At 46.2% G+C, this 17,685-nt stretch overlaps 1 protein-coding gene across 1 annotated transcript in view; it reads right to left on the reverse strand.

Annotated features, from left to right (window-relative positions):
- The window catches only part of RASA3 (RAS p21 protein activator 3), a gene marked incomplete at its 5' end in the record, with an annotated part of 194,043 nt that overhangs the window by 75,016 nt on the left and 101,342 nt on the right, over nt 1–17,685 (reverse strand). The window contains 1 exon segment of the mRNA XM_005877689.2: nt 10,877–10,994. Within this exon segment, the coding sequence (XP_005877751.2) occupies nt 10,877–10,994 (118 nt within the window).

Genomic DNA, 17,685 nt, shown 5'->3' on the forward strand with positions numbered 1-17,685 from the left:
GCCTCTCCACAGTCTGGGTAGATAAAGAAAGGCTGCGTGCTGAAGAACAGGGAGCCCGCACTGCGTCTCTTTGTGAGAGGGCTATTCTTAAGAGGGTCTTTGTGCCTCGAAGTCTGAGCTATGGATACACCACAGAGAAGGCCACCGTCGAGGGCTGAGCATCTAGAAGCAGTGGATTGTGGGTCCCAGGGGAACTCAGGGCTCACTTCCTCCCTGGCCCCACGTGAACTGAAGCCAAGTAAGCAAGGCCAGTTTTCTAAAAAGGGCACCAGCCTATCTCTGAACAGCTCAGTGCTCGGCTAATAAAATGAGCATGTGGTTAAATCATTCACGAACAGCTGGATTCAAATGCCATTAAAGTCATGTAGCCTGCACCCCACATGGATTGTTGGGGTGCAATATCTGCAGCAGGCAGTGCTGCGCCTGGCCTGGGAAGGCCTGGGGATCGAGTTCCAGAAAGGGGCCTCCCGCTGCCACAGTTATCCTGCAGGCACCCAGAGGCAGGAGGAAAGCCGTTTTGGTTTCTGCTAAATCCACCTCTCATTTCCTTTAGGTGGAGATTTAAAAACCCCTGTGCAGCACGGACCCTCGGCATCTGTGACCTTTCATTACAAACGGTTGTGTTTTCCCCTGAGGTTCCCAAAAAGATATTGCCTCTGACTGAAAGGCAAGATGTTCAGTCTCATACTGAACTCTAACCCTCACCCCTGTCACCGCCTGAACTATTCACAGCAGCCTCCCCATGGAGAGGCAGCTCCTAGGAGAGAAAGCCACTCTGTCGCCACACGGGACCAGATGAAGACATGCATGGCGTGTTGCACAGCGTCTTGCAGATTTGAAGTGGGGACTGGAGTTAACCCTCCCCCGGGGAAGGAGAGAATCTGAGGTCAGAGCAGTTTTTGTCCAAATGCTGGGGCAGAAGTGTCCTGGCTGGACTCAACCACGTGTTTTGTCACCTGGGCCAATCACAGCCTGCACTGCAGGGACACAGCACAAGCACTGGGGCTGCGGACGCTTTCCGTGAAGCGCTGAAGGGTCCATGGTGGCCGCTGCCAGGTAACAGGGACACCCACCACGAACAGTAGGCAGCCCGGCCTGGCAGGCCAGGCCAGAGGAGCAGGAAGTCCACATTGGGCAGGTACAGGACCGGGGCTGGGAAACGCTCGCAGGGAGCTGCTCATGCTCTTCCTGGAGGGCCAGGAGCCAAGCTGGACATCTGTGTGTCGGGACCAGAGCCCATTGGCCACGACCACCCGCTTCATGGGCGATCTGCAGCCTGTATTTCCGGGCCTGACCCAGGTCCAAGGGGCCCGAGCAAGTTACCTCACCTCCCCAAGACTCAGTTTCCCCATCTGCAAAACTGCTATTCATAGGGATATGGCGGGTCCACTGGATGCTGTGCACGGCTCACACCACTGCACACAGCTCCCAAAACGCCAAGACCTGTCGTCCACAGCAGCTTCTCTCCTCCCACAACCCGTGTCCCCCAGGCAGAAATCACATGTTCTTAACCAGTTACAATCAGACCATCTTTATTAAGGCCTGGCCGCGCTTTTCACAGTGACTGAAATAATTCTTAGAAGACCGAGTCACATGCTGGCCAGTTGTAACAGCAGAAATATTTCAAACTCCAAAAAAAAGGCCCTGAAAGAGGAGAAGAGTGTCAGGCAGGAGCCCAGAGGAGGAGAGGGGTGGGCACCCTGTGGGGGAAGCTTTTAGGGTCTCCTGCAAAAGGTTCTAACTTGTGCAGGGTAACCCCATTAACTCCAGCATCCTGCCAGCCCGGAAACTGCCCAGCCCATGGTCCCAAAAGGAGAAAGGAAGGGAGCCATCTTAATGCCCCACTCAGATGGCTCCTTCCCCGTGCAAGCCCATCCAGCTGTGAGCACACCCACCCCACGGAGATCCTGGAACTCCCAAGGCCCACTCCGCCAAATGTCAATGTGAGGAGTCCCCAAGGCCACAACAACTGAGACTACCAGGACCTTGGTGTTGATGGTCATTGCCCACCTCTCGAGTTGAGGAGAAAGTCCTTGCTTAGAATACTACAAATCTAAACCGTTCTTAAACGTGGAAATAACTCAGATGGGCTCCTTGACCACGGAATTGCCCCAGATACAAATATCCCTTCTTGGAAGATTGGGAGAAAGAAACAGGAGAGAGAGGATGGCATGGTGGTAAAGAGATGTTCTTACCGACCTCACCCGCCTCTGCCCTTGCTCCGGCACTGAAGCATGGCACCAAGCCTGGGACCCTGTGGGCCGGTGTGAAACCCTGTAACCATGTCAGAGCCATGCGACCAGCCCTCTGCCAGAAACTAGCATAGAGGATAAAAATAAGTGCGGTGACAGAAAGCACACACGGTCTTCAGAAAATCTGATTTACATAAAGCTACTCAGGAAGATTCTTTTCACAAGACTCACCCATAAAAACACAGCATCGCAAAGGTTATGGTGACCAAATCAGGCCTTTCCAGGAAAACCCACTGAGGATGTGATTATCACTAATAACAACCAAGTGCACTGGATCCCTGATCCTCTCAGTCATGCAAAGACACTTGAAAGGATGTGTCTCCCTGTGTGGAGCACCCCAGGACTATGGAAGGGGGTGGATCTCACCTCTTGGAATGCCCCAGGATTATGGAGGTGTGAAACCCCACCTGGAGCACCCCAGGATTGTGGGGGACATGTTCTCCTACCTGGAGTAACCCCAGAATCATGGAGGGATGGATCTCACCACTGGTGTACCCCAGCATTGTGGGGGGATGGGTCCATCTACTCTAGCTGGTGTGGAATCTCTGGGCCAGAAGTCTACATTTATATCAGAAAGAATTTTTAAAGCTTTAACTTCAGCCCAGCCAGTGTTGCTCAGTAGGTGGAGTATTGTCCCATGCACCAAGAGGCTGCTGGTTCCATTCCTGGTCAGGGCTGCAGGCTCGATCCCCAGTAGGGTCAGTGCGCATCATAGCAACTGGTCGACCGGTTGTTCCGTCATAACAGTCGCTTAGGCTTTTATACATATAGATGTTCAAGACCATTTTTGGAGCAATCCCAATTTTTTAAACAAAAAGGCATCTTACTATTAACATAGCCTTGTTACCTGCCTTCATCACTTAGCAGAGATAACCAAACTCCCAGAAGGGTGAGCACCATTCCAACCAGAATGTGAGGAGCAGTGAGGGCTCTGCCTTTGGGGAAAAACGAGAAGGGCAGCAAGTGTCATGCCTTGGTGGCTCGGGCCAGGACCATGTGGTACCCCTTCCCTTCCAGATGGCAACCCAAATGGAAACAGGTGGGAGGAAGCAGGAGGGCAGGGGCTTCTGGGCTGGACCTGGGGCAGAGGTCCAGGGTGGGCTGTGGGGCGGAGGCTCAGCACAGCCTCAATCAGAACTGCCACTGGGGGAGGTGAGGGGCAGATCGGAAACCTTGGGACAGCACTTCACTGAGCCAGGAGCTGGGGTTTGTTTTGTTTTGTTTTTCAGTATATTTTGTGGGGATTTCCTGGGGAAAGGTAGGCAATATCATCCTCACAGGAATCACTTACATGGAGAAAAGGAAATTAAAACACTGATACTTTATGGAATATTCTTGCAAATGACTGGCTTAACCCAATACTTATTTTTAGCTCTTATTTTTAACTCTTTTGTTCATATAACATCAATATGCTCTTTTCACTGGATAAAATGGTGATTTCCTCCAGGATATAACCTCCCCCTGCCCTGTTTTAGAAGCAAAAGGCAGCCCCGTCCAGCAGAGTGCTTAGGTGCCCTTGCAGACACATTGTGCAGCCCAGCCCTGCCAATAGAGCCTTTTAGTTTAAACAAACAGTACACAAATAATGAGTTACCATTTACATGATTAAAAAATAGTTCACTCTCAACATCAGGAAGATATTTTTCCTAGTAGGACAGAAACTTTGCCCCAAATCACTTTCCTGGAGAAGGGATGAGGCCAGGGAGAAAGGGCTTATTCTCCCAAATGTGTCAGAGCCAGTGAGTTCTAACAAATAAATCTGCAACAGATGCTATCTCTCAACCTCCAGTCCCCCATGTCAAAAATAAAGAGAAAGGCCCTAACTGTTTGGCTCAGTGGATAGAGCGTCAGCCTGCGGGCTGAAGGGTCCCAGGTTCAATTCCGGTCAAGGGCACATGCCTGCGTTGCGGGCTTGATCCCCAGTGGGGGACGTGCAGGAGGCAGCCAATCAATGATTCATTCTCATCATTGATGTTTCTATTTCCCATTCCCTCTCCCTTCCTCTCTGAAATCAATAAAGACATATTTTTAAAAAAATAAATAAAATTATTTTTAAAAAAATAGAGAGAAAGGAAAGAAAGGAACAAATGCGGCACTTTCCTCAGATACCTGCTCAGGACTAGGTAGTGATGCTGTAGACCAGTCAGTGACTGCTGGGGAGCACTCAGCACAGCATGATCGGCCTGGTCTGATCCCCGGGGGCAACCTTCTGCTGGTGAAAAGGAGGCAAAGGAGAGATGTGTTTTCCTCTTCTCACACTCGGTCTGCGCTTAATGCTGAGTCAGAAGACAGACAATACGGAGCAGCCACTGAGCGCAAGGCTACCCTTTCCCCCAGAGGCTGCTGGGAGGCTCCTGCTGTAGCACTACATCCCTCACTTGGACAGAGTGCAAGGCCCTGCCTGCTCTGACCAGCAGCCTGCCAGGAAGCCAAGCCCTTAAGCTCTTTTGAGTTCAGAAAGCAGATGTGGGCTTTTTGTTTTCTGCAGTGGCTTTGCCAAATAAATGATCAGATCTCAAAGGCGATGCTGAGCCTGAAGGAGGCATGCTGGGGAGCTGCAAGAAGAGGGAGCAGACACCTCCTTGAAGGCAACAACTAAACTGTGGGTGTGGTGGCTGTCAACTGCTTGCATAGGTGGCCTAGTCCAGACAGCATTGCCCAACCTTGTCTCTCAGGTTTGTTCACTTCATCCCATTCTATCAGCGGCCACTTGGTCTGCCTCTGAACTCTGCCCCTCTAATCAAGGCCACTCAAGAATGTAAGTGAATCTTCCTGCAATCTTCATATATGGCCTCCCCACCATCTCTCCCCTCTCGCCTTTGGAGTTCCTATGAGACATGTTTAGACATCATTCTATCTCTATGTCTCCTCTAAACCTATCTTATACGTTCCATTTCTTTGCGTCTCTGGGGTGTATTTCAAATTTGCCTTCTAGTTTACCAATTTTCCTTTCAGCTATGTCTAATCAGATATTTAATTCATCCACTGAGTTTTTCATTGAAATTCTTGTGTTCTTCATTTCTGAAAATTCTATTTTGTTCTTTTTCAAATTGGTTCAGTCTTTCTTTATTGTTTCTTTTCCTGCTCATGTTTTGAATGTTGTCTTTACTTTAAATTCATTAAACTTTGTTAGTTGATATTCTGCAAACTCTGCAGGTCTGATTCTTCTGTCTGTTGTTTCTCTTAGCAAATGAACAGGAATCTTTATTTCCTTGTTCTTTGTGTATTTTCTCCTCTTAGCTCATGGTCCGTGGAACTTTATAAAGGAGAATTCTTTGGGACTTGGCTTGAAAGAAATGATTGGATTTGCTTTTGACAGGTATGTTGCTGCCTCACTGGATGTTACCAGCTACTGATCTAGAACTACATTAAACAATATGCATGGATTGAGATTTTTCTACCATGAATGTGGTGTAGATTCAGGCTGCAAACTCAGAGAGACAGTTTTTGGTTTCAAATATTCAGGACCATGTGGCACCAGCAATTTTCCTTGCTAACTTCTTTTTTTTAATCTTTATTGTTGAGAGTATTACAGATGTCCCCCTTTTTTGTACCCCATTGGCCCCCTCCACCTGGTTCCTGCCACACCCTAAGCCTTCACCACCCTATTGTCTATGTCCATAGGTAATGCATATATGAATATAAATTCTTTGGTTAATGTCTTTTCACCTCTTCCTCCCACCTTCCCTCAGATTCGTCAGTCTGTTCCATGTTTCCATGCCCCAGGATCTATTTTATTCATCAGTTTATTTTGTTCATTAGATTCCTTATTCATTTATTTTGATTTTTAGATTCAATTGTTGATAGATATGTATTTACTGCCATTTTACTATTCATATCTTTTTTTTGTTTCCTCCTCCTTCTTCCTAGCTGCTTTTCTCTTCCTGCTTTTAAGATTCTTTCTTTGTCTTTTGCCCTTGGCATTTTAATTATGATGTGTCTTAGTGTGGGCCTCTTTGGGTTCCTCTTGTTTGGGACTCTGTACTTCCTAGACTTGTAAGTCCATTTCTTTCACCAAGTAGGGAAAGTTTTCTGTCATTATTTTTTCAAATAGGTTTTCAATATCTTTCTCTCTTCTCCTTCTGGCACCCCATAATGCAAATGTTGGTACACTTGAAGTTGTCCCAGAGACTCCTTACACTATATTCATATTTTTGGATTCTTTTTCTTTTTGCTCTTCTGATTGGGTGTTTTTGCTTCCTCATAGTCCAAATTGTTGATTTGATTCTCAAAATGCTCTACTCTACTGTTGAATGCCAGTAAGTTATTCTTTATTTCAGTTAGTATATGCTTAATTTCTGACTGGTCCTTTTCATGTCTGAAATTCTCACTAAGATCCTTGAAAGTCTCACTAAGTCCCTTGAAGCTCTCATTAAGATCCTTGAGCAAACTTATAACCATTGTTTTGAACTCTGTATCTAGTAGTTTTGTTGCTTCCATTTCATTTAGTTCTTTTTCTGGAGATTTCTTCTGGTCTTTCATTTGTGACATGTTTCTTTGTCTCCCCATTTTTGCTGCTTCCCTGTGTTTGCTTTTATGTATTAGGTAGAGCTGCTATGTCTCCTGGAGTTGGCGGAGTGGCCTTGTGTAGTAGGTGTCCTCTAGGGCCCAGTGGCTTAACCTCTGCAGTCACCTGAGCTGGGCACTCTAGGTGCACCCGTATGTGGGCTGTGTGCACAGTCTTGTTGTAGTTGATCCTTGATTGCTGTTGGCATCACTGGGAGGAATTGATCTCCAGGCCAATTGGCTGTGAGAACCAGCTGTGACTACAGTGGAAGAGCTGCTGTGCAGGAAACACCTCTATGCCTCAATTGGGCTTCAGTGAAGCTGTCTACCAGGTGCACTGGCTCTGGGGCCTCCTGGGAGGTGCAAAGTCAGCCACTGCCTGGGGCCACCCAGCGGGTGCTACAGAGCAATCTGCAGATGGCTGTTACTTGTGGTGGCCTTGGAAGTGCCCAGGCGAGGCCAAGCTATTTTATCCCTGTTATTGATGGGTATGGGGCATGCTGATGCCAACTGCTACTTATTTGAGAGATTTCAGGAAAGTCTGAAGCCTGAGCCAGGACAGGCCATTCATATGGAAAAGCTGCTGCAAATAGCTTGGGTGAGACTGCAAATTGGATGGGGCGGGGTCTCAGGGAATCACCAGGGCAGAGTGAACAGTGTGAGCCACACTGATGGAAACTCAGATATGGCTGCCAGTCTGCTCTGCAACAGGGGAGGTATCAGCATAGAAACAATGACCCCTGCAAGCACTCCTGTCTGGGAGAAAGCTACCCCAATTGGGTGGGATATCTTGGCTGCAGAGGCCTCCTATGGGAGTGGGACCAGCCCGTTCAGCACCTCCACTCTTCCTACCAGTCTCCATGTGCTTTCTTTTTTACTTCTTTAATTGTAGTACTTCTATTCAGCCAGCTTTCAGGCAGTTCTGAATGATGGCTGCTCTGTATTTTAGTTGTAATTTTGATGTGGTTGTGGGAGGCTGCAAGTACTGGTGTTTACCTATGCCATTATCTTGATTCTCAGCCCCTTGCTAACTTCTTTTATAAAGTGGGTTCATTTGTCTTTTTTCTTATACTGTAGAGTAGAGCTTTGGGGCTACTAGTTTGCAAGCTTGCAAAGTCCATCAGTGGGAATAGGGTTTTTGCTTCAATACTAAATGGCCACATATACTAATATTTTTTAAACTATGTAATTATTTAGTGTAGATTTATCTCTTTGCTGTCAGTTTTAACTTTCTGCTAACAGTACCTCTCTCCTTACCTGGTATCTATACTAGTAAAAGGGTAACATGCAAATCGGTCACAACGCCCTCAGAGTCACAACCAGGTATGCTAATTAGTCACAACCAGTATGCAAATTGACCATTACTCCAACACAATAATAAGAGAGGGATATGCTAATTATCCCTGATATGCTAATTAGTCATGACCAGTATGCAAATTGACCATCACTCCAACCCACAAGATGGCCACCCCCATGTGGTCAAAGATTGCTGCCCCCATGTGGCCACAAGATGGCCTGCAGGGGAGGGCAGTTGTGGGCGATCAGGCCAGCAGGGGAGGGCAGTTGGGGGCAACCAGGCCTGCAGGGGAAAGCAGTAGGGGGTGACCAGGCCTGCAGGGGAGGGCAGTTAGGGGTGACTGGGCCAGCAGGGGAGGGCAGTTAGGAGTGACTGGGCCTGCAGGGGAGGGCCGTTGGGGGTGACTGGGCCTGCAGAGGAGGGCAATTGGGGGCAACTGGGCCTGCAGGGGAGGGCAGCTGGGGGCGACCGGGCCGGCAGGGGAACAGTTAGGTGTCGATCAGGCTGGCAGGGGAGTGGTTAGGGGGTCATCAGGCTGACAGGCAGAAGCAGTTAGGGGCAATCAGGGAGGCAGGCGAGCGGTTGGGAGCCAGCAGTTCTGGATTGTGAGAGGGCTGTCTGACTGCCCATTTAGGCCCGATCCCACCCTCGAGGGGTCCCAGATTGGAGAGGGTGCAGGCTGGGCTGAGGGACACCCCCCCCCCACGCACAAATTTCGTGTACTGGGCCTCTAGTATTAGATAAGCACTCAATAAATATTCATTAAGCTAATGAATAAATTAATAAACAAAAATAACTAAGTTTATTAAAACTATCTGTAAGAAAAGTGTGAATAGTATGTGGAGGGATTAGAAGTTCTGATGAATAGGGAGTATTACCTCATGCACTCACTATAATTAACTAGCTTCTTATGGCAGCATTTTAGGGGCTCACACCTGATTCTGGATGATTACAGCTGGTTTCCCAGAAAGGTAAATCATTGTCGTTATTTAACTCTCATCCTCCCCTTTTGGCTTCATAAAAACATTTTCTAGTGCCACCAAAACCAGAAACCATGATTTCTACTTCTCAATTTGCCTGAAATATTTTGAAGACAATGGTCCCCATTTCTCAACCTCACCTAAAAGAGAGGTTCCCAAATCTATTCCCTTCCCAAAGACCCTCATTCACAAGCCTATGGAGAGTAGCGCTTTACAGAGACTGACAGTAATCCTCCAAGTCTATGACCCACGGGCCTCTAACATTGACTAAACACGGAAAGGGTTTTTCTCACATTAGGCAAATGGAAATAACCCTTGAAGGTTCAGTAACATCACCATCCCCAGTGTCATCTTATCATCAACCCAAAACCAGACTTTACCTCTCACAAATTCCTCAGACTTTTCATTTTTCTTCAGGAAAGCATTCCAGAGAATCTGGTGTACGCATTAAAATAACACAACTGTAATAGCTCGGAGCCTTGCCAGTGTTGGTGGCAATGGTGCAGATGGAGAAGGAAATGTCTCCATGTTTCAGGGGCAGGAGATCCTTTGCAGTTTTCAAAAAATTAAATTCACTAAGTCATTGGAATGTGTTGTTTGTTCCCACTTAGAAGCAGCAATCTGCAAGGATATAATTCATCTGCTAAAAATGTTCTCAAACTCAAAATAGCTGTTTGGATGGACCCACACAACCCATAATTCGAAACCCGAAGGTGGAGTCACTGGCTGCACAGGGATTCTTCTTCACTTCATATAAACAACACGATCAGGGCCCCACTGCTGGCTTTGGTGTGCTTCCCCCAGACTGCAAACCACTAACCCATCCCCCAACTGCTAACACACATGTACCAAGATGTTCTGCCGTCTCACTGTTCGCATTTCTGGTTTCTCACTTCCCACCCCCTGTAACTGCTGTGACTTTTAGTTGCCATCACTTCCTACCCCCTGGGTGTGGTCCAGGGCCAGCAGCAGAAGCTCCTGGAAGTTGTTAGATATGCAAATCACAGCCCCACCCCAGACATCCTGGGGCAGACATCTGTTTTTAATAAACCTTCCAAGTGATTCTTAAGCAAGCTAAAGTTGAGAAACACTAATGTTTTTCATTATACAGCAAACATCTCAGTCTTAAGACCTGTTAGATGCTGCTCTTTCTTACCTGAACCCTGTCTTCCTCAAATTCTATCAATAAATGTTTTCTAGGGCTCCTATCTCAGTGAATAGTTACTTTTATGACCATCTTGGGCACGCCTCTCTAGATAAATTTAAAGGAAGGTGGTAAAAAAAGAAAAGTGCTTTCCAAATATTTACCCACTCAAAATCCTTGATTTGTACTCTTCTGGTGCAGTATACACTTTCCAGTCCATCTCTTATAAGACACTAGAGGCCCGATGCACAAAAATTCATGCAAGAGTAGGCCTTCCTTCCCCTGGCTGCCGGCACTGGCTTCCCTCTGGCACCCGGGACACAGGCTGCTTCCCTCCAGCCCTGGCTTCATCCGGAAGGATGTCTGGAATGACGCCTGGAAGCACGTCTAGTCTAATTAGCGTATTACCCTTTTATTATTATAGATTGTCTTGGAGGCAAACAAACAGTCACATATGTGCGCTTTGTTCCCAATGCTGTCCAGTCCTGGGCATCACGAGCATCTGGGGAATATCAGTTTGCCACTGAGGATGGATGCTCTGGCTATAACTGCCCTGGAAGGCAGAGCCATGTGGACATTTCCTAATTCTCACGCAAACTAAGCAACACAGAAGATGGCAAGATGCCATATGTGTTCAGGATAGTTTCCATACAGAATAAAACTTATCGGTATCCAATACAGCAAGAGCAGACATTACCAGAGTGATTTCTCCACGATTTTGGTCCTGAAAACCTCCTCTTGGTCCAGGTTCACGGTGCAATAGCAATCTCGCATCTTGTTTGGCCCCGGGTAAGTGGGAAGATTTTTGGCTTCACCTAAAAAGCAAGTGTAAATATGTCATCAACATAGCATATAATTATTTGGTCCCCTTGCTAATCACAGACACGTTTCCAAATAATGGGTTTATTTCATAGCAAGGCACCTGCTTTCACTTTTGTACATTCATTAGGTCTTCATAAGGGCATGGTTTTTGTGCTACCACAAGTCAAAATATTAATGAAAATACCATCGGTGGTGTTAAAAATGCAACGTAGCATTCACAGTAACCTCTAAAACAAATTGATAAAAGTAGGAATCCATCAACCTAGGAATTAAGGATTTTTGTTTTGTTTTACTCACATTAGTCTCTTTAATTTTTGTTACTGTTTAAATTACGGTAAATATATATAAGTTAAAATTAATCATCTCAATCATCTTCAAGTGTACAGTTCAGTAGAGTTAAATATATTCACATTGTTGTGCAATCAATCTCTAGAATTTTTTCATCTTGCAAAAAAAAAAAACTATGTACCCACTAAACAACAACTCCCCATTTCCTCCTCCCCCCACCTCCTGGCAACCACCCTTCTACTTTCTGTTTCTCTGAATCTGACTGCTCTAGAAACCTCATAGCAGTGGAATCATACAGTATCTGTCCTTCTCTCTCTAACTTATTTTACTTAATGTCCTCAAGGTTCACCCATGCTATAGCATGTGTCGGACTCTCCTTCCTTTTCACAGCTAAATGACATTCCATTGTGTATGTGCCACATTTTGCTTAACCATTCAATCCCCAGGTTCCTTTTTATTTTGAATTTAATTTGGTAATATTAGTCAAAGTTGGGGCAATAATTAAGGAGAAAGACTCTTTATTGATGAGAGTAAACTATGACCTACAGCTGTTTAAAATACAGAGTGATTAATCAGTTAGGAAAAATTCCAGAAAGAGAGAGCTGCTCTAGGTTGAGTGTCTCCCGCTCACAAGCCCCTTCCTTCACACACAAGCACATTTGGAGAAAAAGGAGGAACCTTCAAGAAAGCCAGCTTGCCTGGCCAGCCCTGCAGGAAATGTCCACAATGTCACAACCCCCTGTTTGACCCTGGGTCTGTCTAGAGATCATTATCAAAACCACAACGGCCAGCATCCTCTGCTAGAAGCTCAGATTAAGCATGAGGGGTTGTCCAAACAGCCCTGTTTACTTGTGAACTGAGAGCGAGCAGGAATGAATGAGAGGTGGCTTTCAACCGGGACAGCTGATGCCCAGGTGAAGACCACTACATGGAAGAAATGCCTCGAACATGCTATCACCTCCCAGAGTCTTCCTTGTCACCAAGTCATTTCAGTTCTAAAGATGCCTGGCTCGGGGCGTGCACTGGCACCAGACTCAGCACTAGGAAGAGGGACAGGTGTGGGCACATAGCACCATGCCAACAGCAGTTCAGGTAGATGCTGATAATTTACTTCTGTGCCAATAAATCTTATTTCTGATACACAAAGGCGTTTTTTAGGATTTCCAACAGCACCAGTATTAATCTATGCCTGTGGACATTTCTGGCATGAGACCTACCTTCTTCTCTGGGCCGCAGTTTTCCCAACTCTAAAAGAAAGAACTCTCCAAGGCCCCTCTAGCTTTGAGACTTTTCTAACCCAATAGGTTCCAGAAATTTTTCTTTCTCATCAAGGAATCATCAATGGCTATCAGTTGGTGAGGAAAAATAAATAACAAATAAATGTCTTTTTATAGCCACTATTATCCTTAAAACACCTTAACATCACAAGGCTTCCTTCCAGAACGTGCCATTTTTACATGAGCTGAGCAAATGAACATGGCCAATCTGGGAAGAGGCATTTGAATCCGAGCCAAGCTTCGAGTCAGTTGTTAAATGTCAAAAGACAGATTCTCTGAAGGCTTCTGGCAGATGTGAAAGGTCATATGCGCACATGCATATGCATGCAGAGTGAGTGATGAACCCACCAACAGGAAAGGGTAGGACGTGACTCCATGGGCATCTCCAGACTGGGAGGTGGAGGGGGAGATATGAGGAGGAGCAGACACAGGTTCCTGGTGACTGCTCCTTCCGCTGAGCAGACCTGAATGGGTAGCCACACCACACACACCAAGCTCACCATGGGGCCTGTCAGTTTTCCAGTTCTGTTTCTGGAACTGATCATTTTTGCAGTGTTCACAATCTTTAACCTCAAACCAGCCTGACTTTATTGACTTTCCTACTGTCACCTTTATGATGTGAATTGGGGCTTACCATATTTTCCTTTGAAAATTATTTTTTGGCCTCGCCAGTGTGGCTCAGTGGTTGAGTTTCAACCTATGAACCAGGAGGTCACAGTTCGATTCCCTGTCAGGCCACATGCCTGGGTTGCAGGCTCAATATCCAGTAGGAGGCGAGCAGGAGGCAGCGATCAATGATTCTCTCTCATCATTGATGTTTTTTTCTCTCTCTCTCAAGGTGGGGACTGTAGGATAAAAGAAAGAAGAGCCTGAACAACAGATACTTAAAAATGTGAAAATGCCAAATTATATTATTCTAATATGAATGCAGTCTCATCCACATTCCTCCCACCCTACAGGCTCCCAATCTGGACTGTTATAGAAACATCCTTGTTGCTATGACAATGACAACACTAGAGAGCCAGCTAGTGGACCTGTGCCAACATTAACAAACCACTCAGACCAGGAGTGTTGGGAGCAGCAGCCAGCACCCCACCCTGGGCCATATAATCTTACAGTTGGGAACCCCACCAAAAAGGGCCAAGAATGATGGGTTACTCCCAAGTCTCTGCTTGAAGCCCCACAGCAGAGCAAGGGTGGATATCCCAGCTCTTAGGGCTTATTTCACCTCAACCATACTTGCAACAGATTTGTTTCTTCCATGTTGATTATTTATGCCAAAGGCTAGAGGTTGCATCACTTCCTAACTACATATTATGGGTCTTTTTTTCTCTCTCAGAGAAAAAGCATTATTTTCCGTAGTAAGTAGAGGCATTTACATAAGAATATAAAGCTGGTCCTGTTATACAGTAAGTGCTAAACTGTTTAATGAATGGATGAATAAATGACTACAAGATAGAAGAAAAGAAAACTCTGGCTTCATTCTAAGAAGCAAATAAATAATCATTTTTATATGATTCTTCCTATTAACCACATCTCTAAAATTTACTGTTCACCAACCAGAACTGTTCATCGGTAAATTTGCTAAAGACAGCAAGTTTGGTATGTGATATCATCTCTGAACACCTAATTTACTAACAGAAGTAAAAGGCAGCACTTAAAAAACAGTAACATACACAGTGCTGAAACAGCAATCTCTGCTTTCTAATTACAGGAATCAGGCAATGGGTAAGGAAAACAAAGGTTAGGCTCTGAAAGCGGTCATCATCCCTGACCGGCGATAATTCCTGTGTAAGCTCTCAATGAACCAGCCAGAAAAACCCAAACCTGCAGGCAGCTGGGGAGAGCCATGGGTGAATGCCTGTGCCTCACTGGAGGGGCCATGGGAGGTCTCAGTGCCACAGCCCTGGGACCAGGACTTGCCTGTCTGGAAGGCTGGCTTCCCTGGAGGGCACTCAGGGACAATGCCCTCTATGCCCCAAGAGGGGATGTCTGACACCAGGCACTCTAGGAGTAAGTAGCGAGAGCTCAAACCCATGTCACCTCTAAGGGTGGTCTGATCTTGTTTGCTGCCCTCCAGCATCTAAAGAGGCCAATGTGCTCTCACCAAACTCACAAAAGGGAAGGATGGAGGAAAGGATGAAGGAGGCATTGGGAGGGAAGAGTGAGGGTCAAGGGCTTTAAGTGACAAAGCACCATTTTTCCAGCTGTGAGCCTGGGGCCAACACCAACAGAACCGTCTGGGAGCAGACTACCCAGATGTGCTTGACTCTACCAGCCGTCCACACGACTCTGCCACTTTCAACTCAACTACAGATCAACCTCGCTAAATAATACATACAGGTCTGTGAGCCCAGTGCCCTAGTCCCATAAGAGCAACCCCCTCCCAACCCAGAGGCCTTCATGTTTGGAAGCAGATGTGAGGAAGAATGGCCGCTCCTAATGCTCCCCATCTTCAGGCAGGCCTTCCTGATTTACAACGCAAATGGCTCTACAAATTCTGGTAGCCAGCCTAGCTTATTATGACAAAATAAAAGCTATTTCCCCACAGAGATCAGTTTCATGATTAAAAATTCTATTTCCTTGAATATATTTTTGGCTGCCTTGCTATTTTAGCACTTGATATTAAATAGAACAAAACTCCATAAAGCCAGATGAGATTGGATTTCTAAATCACATTATAAACAGCCTCCTCTACTGCATACTGATTGAGAAGTCTGGAAACTCCATGCTGAGCTGCCTGGACGCCCGCAGGGCATCACCCAACCACCGTCACAGCATACATCTGCTCCCCGGAGGAGACCCATACATGAATAGTGACTTACATCTGTTTCGGATTTCCTCCAATTTCCAAAAGGGGTAGGTAGTGCGTTACAATATAAAAGCCAAGTATACAATAAGGCTGTTGAACTTGAAATTAAAGGTTTAAAATATGGTAAAAGGAAGGAAAATTACATCTATCCATCCCCAATGTGGATGACTCAGTGATTGAGTGCCAAGCTTCCTAGTAGCTACGGTACAAATGGAAATATGGTGGAGCACATCATTGTCATAATTTATTTAAAAACAAAACACACCAGTTCTCCAGGAGGAAACATCTTTCTACAGCAAGTCCATGGCTGGCAGCTTTATCTGGGAGACATTAAGTGATGGACCCGGCATATAAAAGATGCAGCAACGTGCTCCACGTACTTCTTGTTCTGTCCATCAGGAGAAGTGGGTGCACAATATGAATTGCTAGCCCTATGAAAAGAGCTCTCTGCAGAGGAGGTGGGTGATAACCGAGGAGGGGCTGCTTTGTGCTGCCCCATCTGATTCAAGGCAAGATCCATACACTCTGGACAAATTCCGACTGGCATTTCCACTCCCAACACCTCTCACAGCCATGCCTGACCTTGTCTGCCCTGTGCCTCAGCTCTTCAGAGTGCTGGTCTGTATGCCAAGATGCAACTGTCCCTAGAAGTTCCCATCTCCTCCCATAAGTGGCATCTGGGGTCACCTTGAGTAATGGGAACCTTGAGTAATGGGAATTTCCTGGCTGGATGCACAGCCCAGGGGCAGGCTGCAAGTAGGGGAGGAGGTAACTCGGGGCAACAATCTGTGGCAACTCTGCAATTACAAAACGCAGGGCTGGCACCCACCCACCTGGCTCCCTGGGACCCTGTGCCCCTCTCACCCTTGCAGCGTTGGAACTGTGCTCCCCTCCCTGAACACCCCTGAAGCATCTCCTGCTCCTCCTCCCTCCTCCACTCTTCCTGCTCCACTCTGGGCTGTCCTGTTGTCATTTATGCAAGTCCATGTCCCGGGACAGTCATTAAGATTTGGTGGGGCACTTTCAATGTCTCTCTGCTTTCACGGGATGATCAGAATTGCTATGACAGGAGTGGGGCTGGGGGAAGGAGACCTCAGAAGTCTAAAGAAAAGTGCATTTTAGGCTCCAGACAAGAAACAAAAGCCCAAGATACTAAGAATGGCAGATGGAAAATCATCCACTTCTCCATTTTCAGACTAATTTTATAGACAAGAGCACGTCTCCAGAATTAGTTAGATTTTCAGTTTTGAACTGAATTCAACCTATTCAGCACCTAAATACACACAAAACATTAGTTAACTTTGCTCTTTCCCTTAAAATCTGGTATTTTTCCCACTGGGGAAAAAGAAAGCATGCTCTATTCTCCTGCGCTTTTCCAATTATGCTAGACATGAAAATAGTGTTCTTGACAATAACTCAATCCTGAAATAAAAACTGTAAAATTAAGCCAAGAAAAGGAATAAAGAAACCACTAGTTTCATTTTAATTTTAAAATGTCATACTGTATGGGTATTTTTTACTCCTTTGAAACAAAAATGTTATGCCTCCGTTTACAAAATATTTTTTTCATCTAATGCTGTATTTTCTATCTAGTGGCTATTAAGACCAGAAAACAGCAAGCAGGCAATCAACAATGAAGACATTTATTGCTAAGGTGAGGATATTATGGAAACTTCTGGAAGGTGAGGACCACTGGAAACTACAAGCTCTCCCCCAGGCAAGCCCTGGGCCTTCCCCAGAGCAAGACTCTGGGCAGGGCGGCCACCTCCACATCGATCCCTGTGCACCTGGACAGTGAACAAGAGGTGCCAATGAGCACAGACCACACAGAACAGAAAACGTGGTCCGTGGGATGCCGCCCGTGCTACAGGGACTGCAGACTGGGAATGCTTTTCACGGGCGCTCTTCTTCCCGCCCCGCCCCCCCGACTCCCACCCACCCAGTGAAATGTGACCCAAAGGAAGAAAGAAGCAGAAAACGGAAGAATCCTGCTACCACATGGTATACAGGAGTGGACACCAGTCCCACATGGCCATAGTGGTCATTTCCTGCTATAGACGTACCTCTGTATTATACATTTGCTTGTGTGTGCGCATGTCTGTGTACATGTGTGTGTTGACTGCTGCTTTTTTAAACAGCTTTATTAAGACAGGCTCAGCATACCATTTGAAGTGTATAGTCCAATGATGTTTAGTATATTCACAGGGTTACACCACTATCACCAACATCAATATTAGAACATTTTTGTCCCCATACGGGAAACAGGAACTATTTACTGTCATGTCCTCTTTCCTCCCCTCCCCCCCC

Source organism: Myotis brandtii, unplaced genomic scaffold, assembly GCF_000412655.1.
Source record: "Myotis brandtii unplaced genomic scaffold, ASM41265v1 scaffold528, whole genome shotgun sequence".
Taxonomy (NCBI): domain Eukaryota; kingdom Metazoa; phylum Chordata; class Mammalia; order Chiroptera; family Vespertilionidae; genus Myotis; species Myotis brandtii.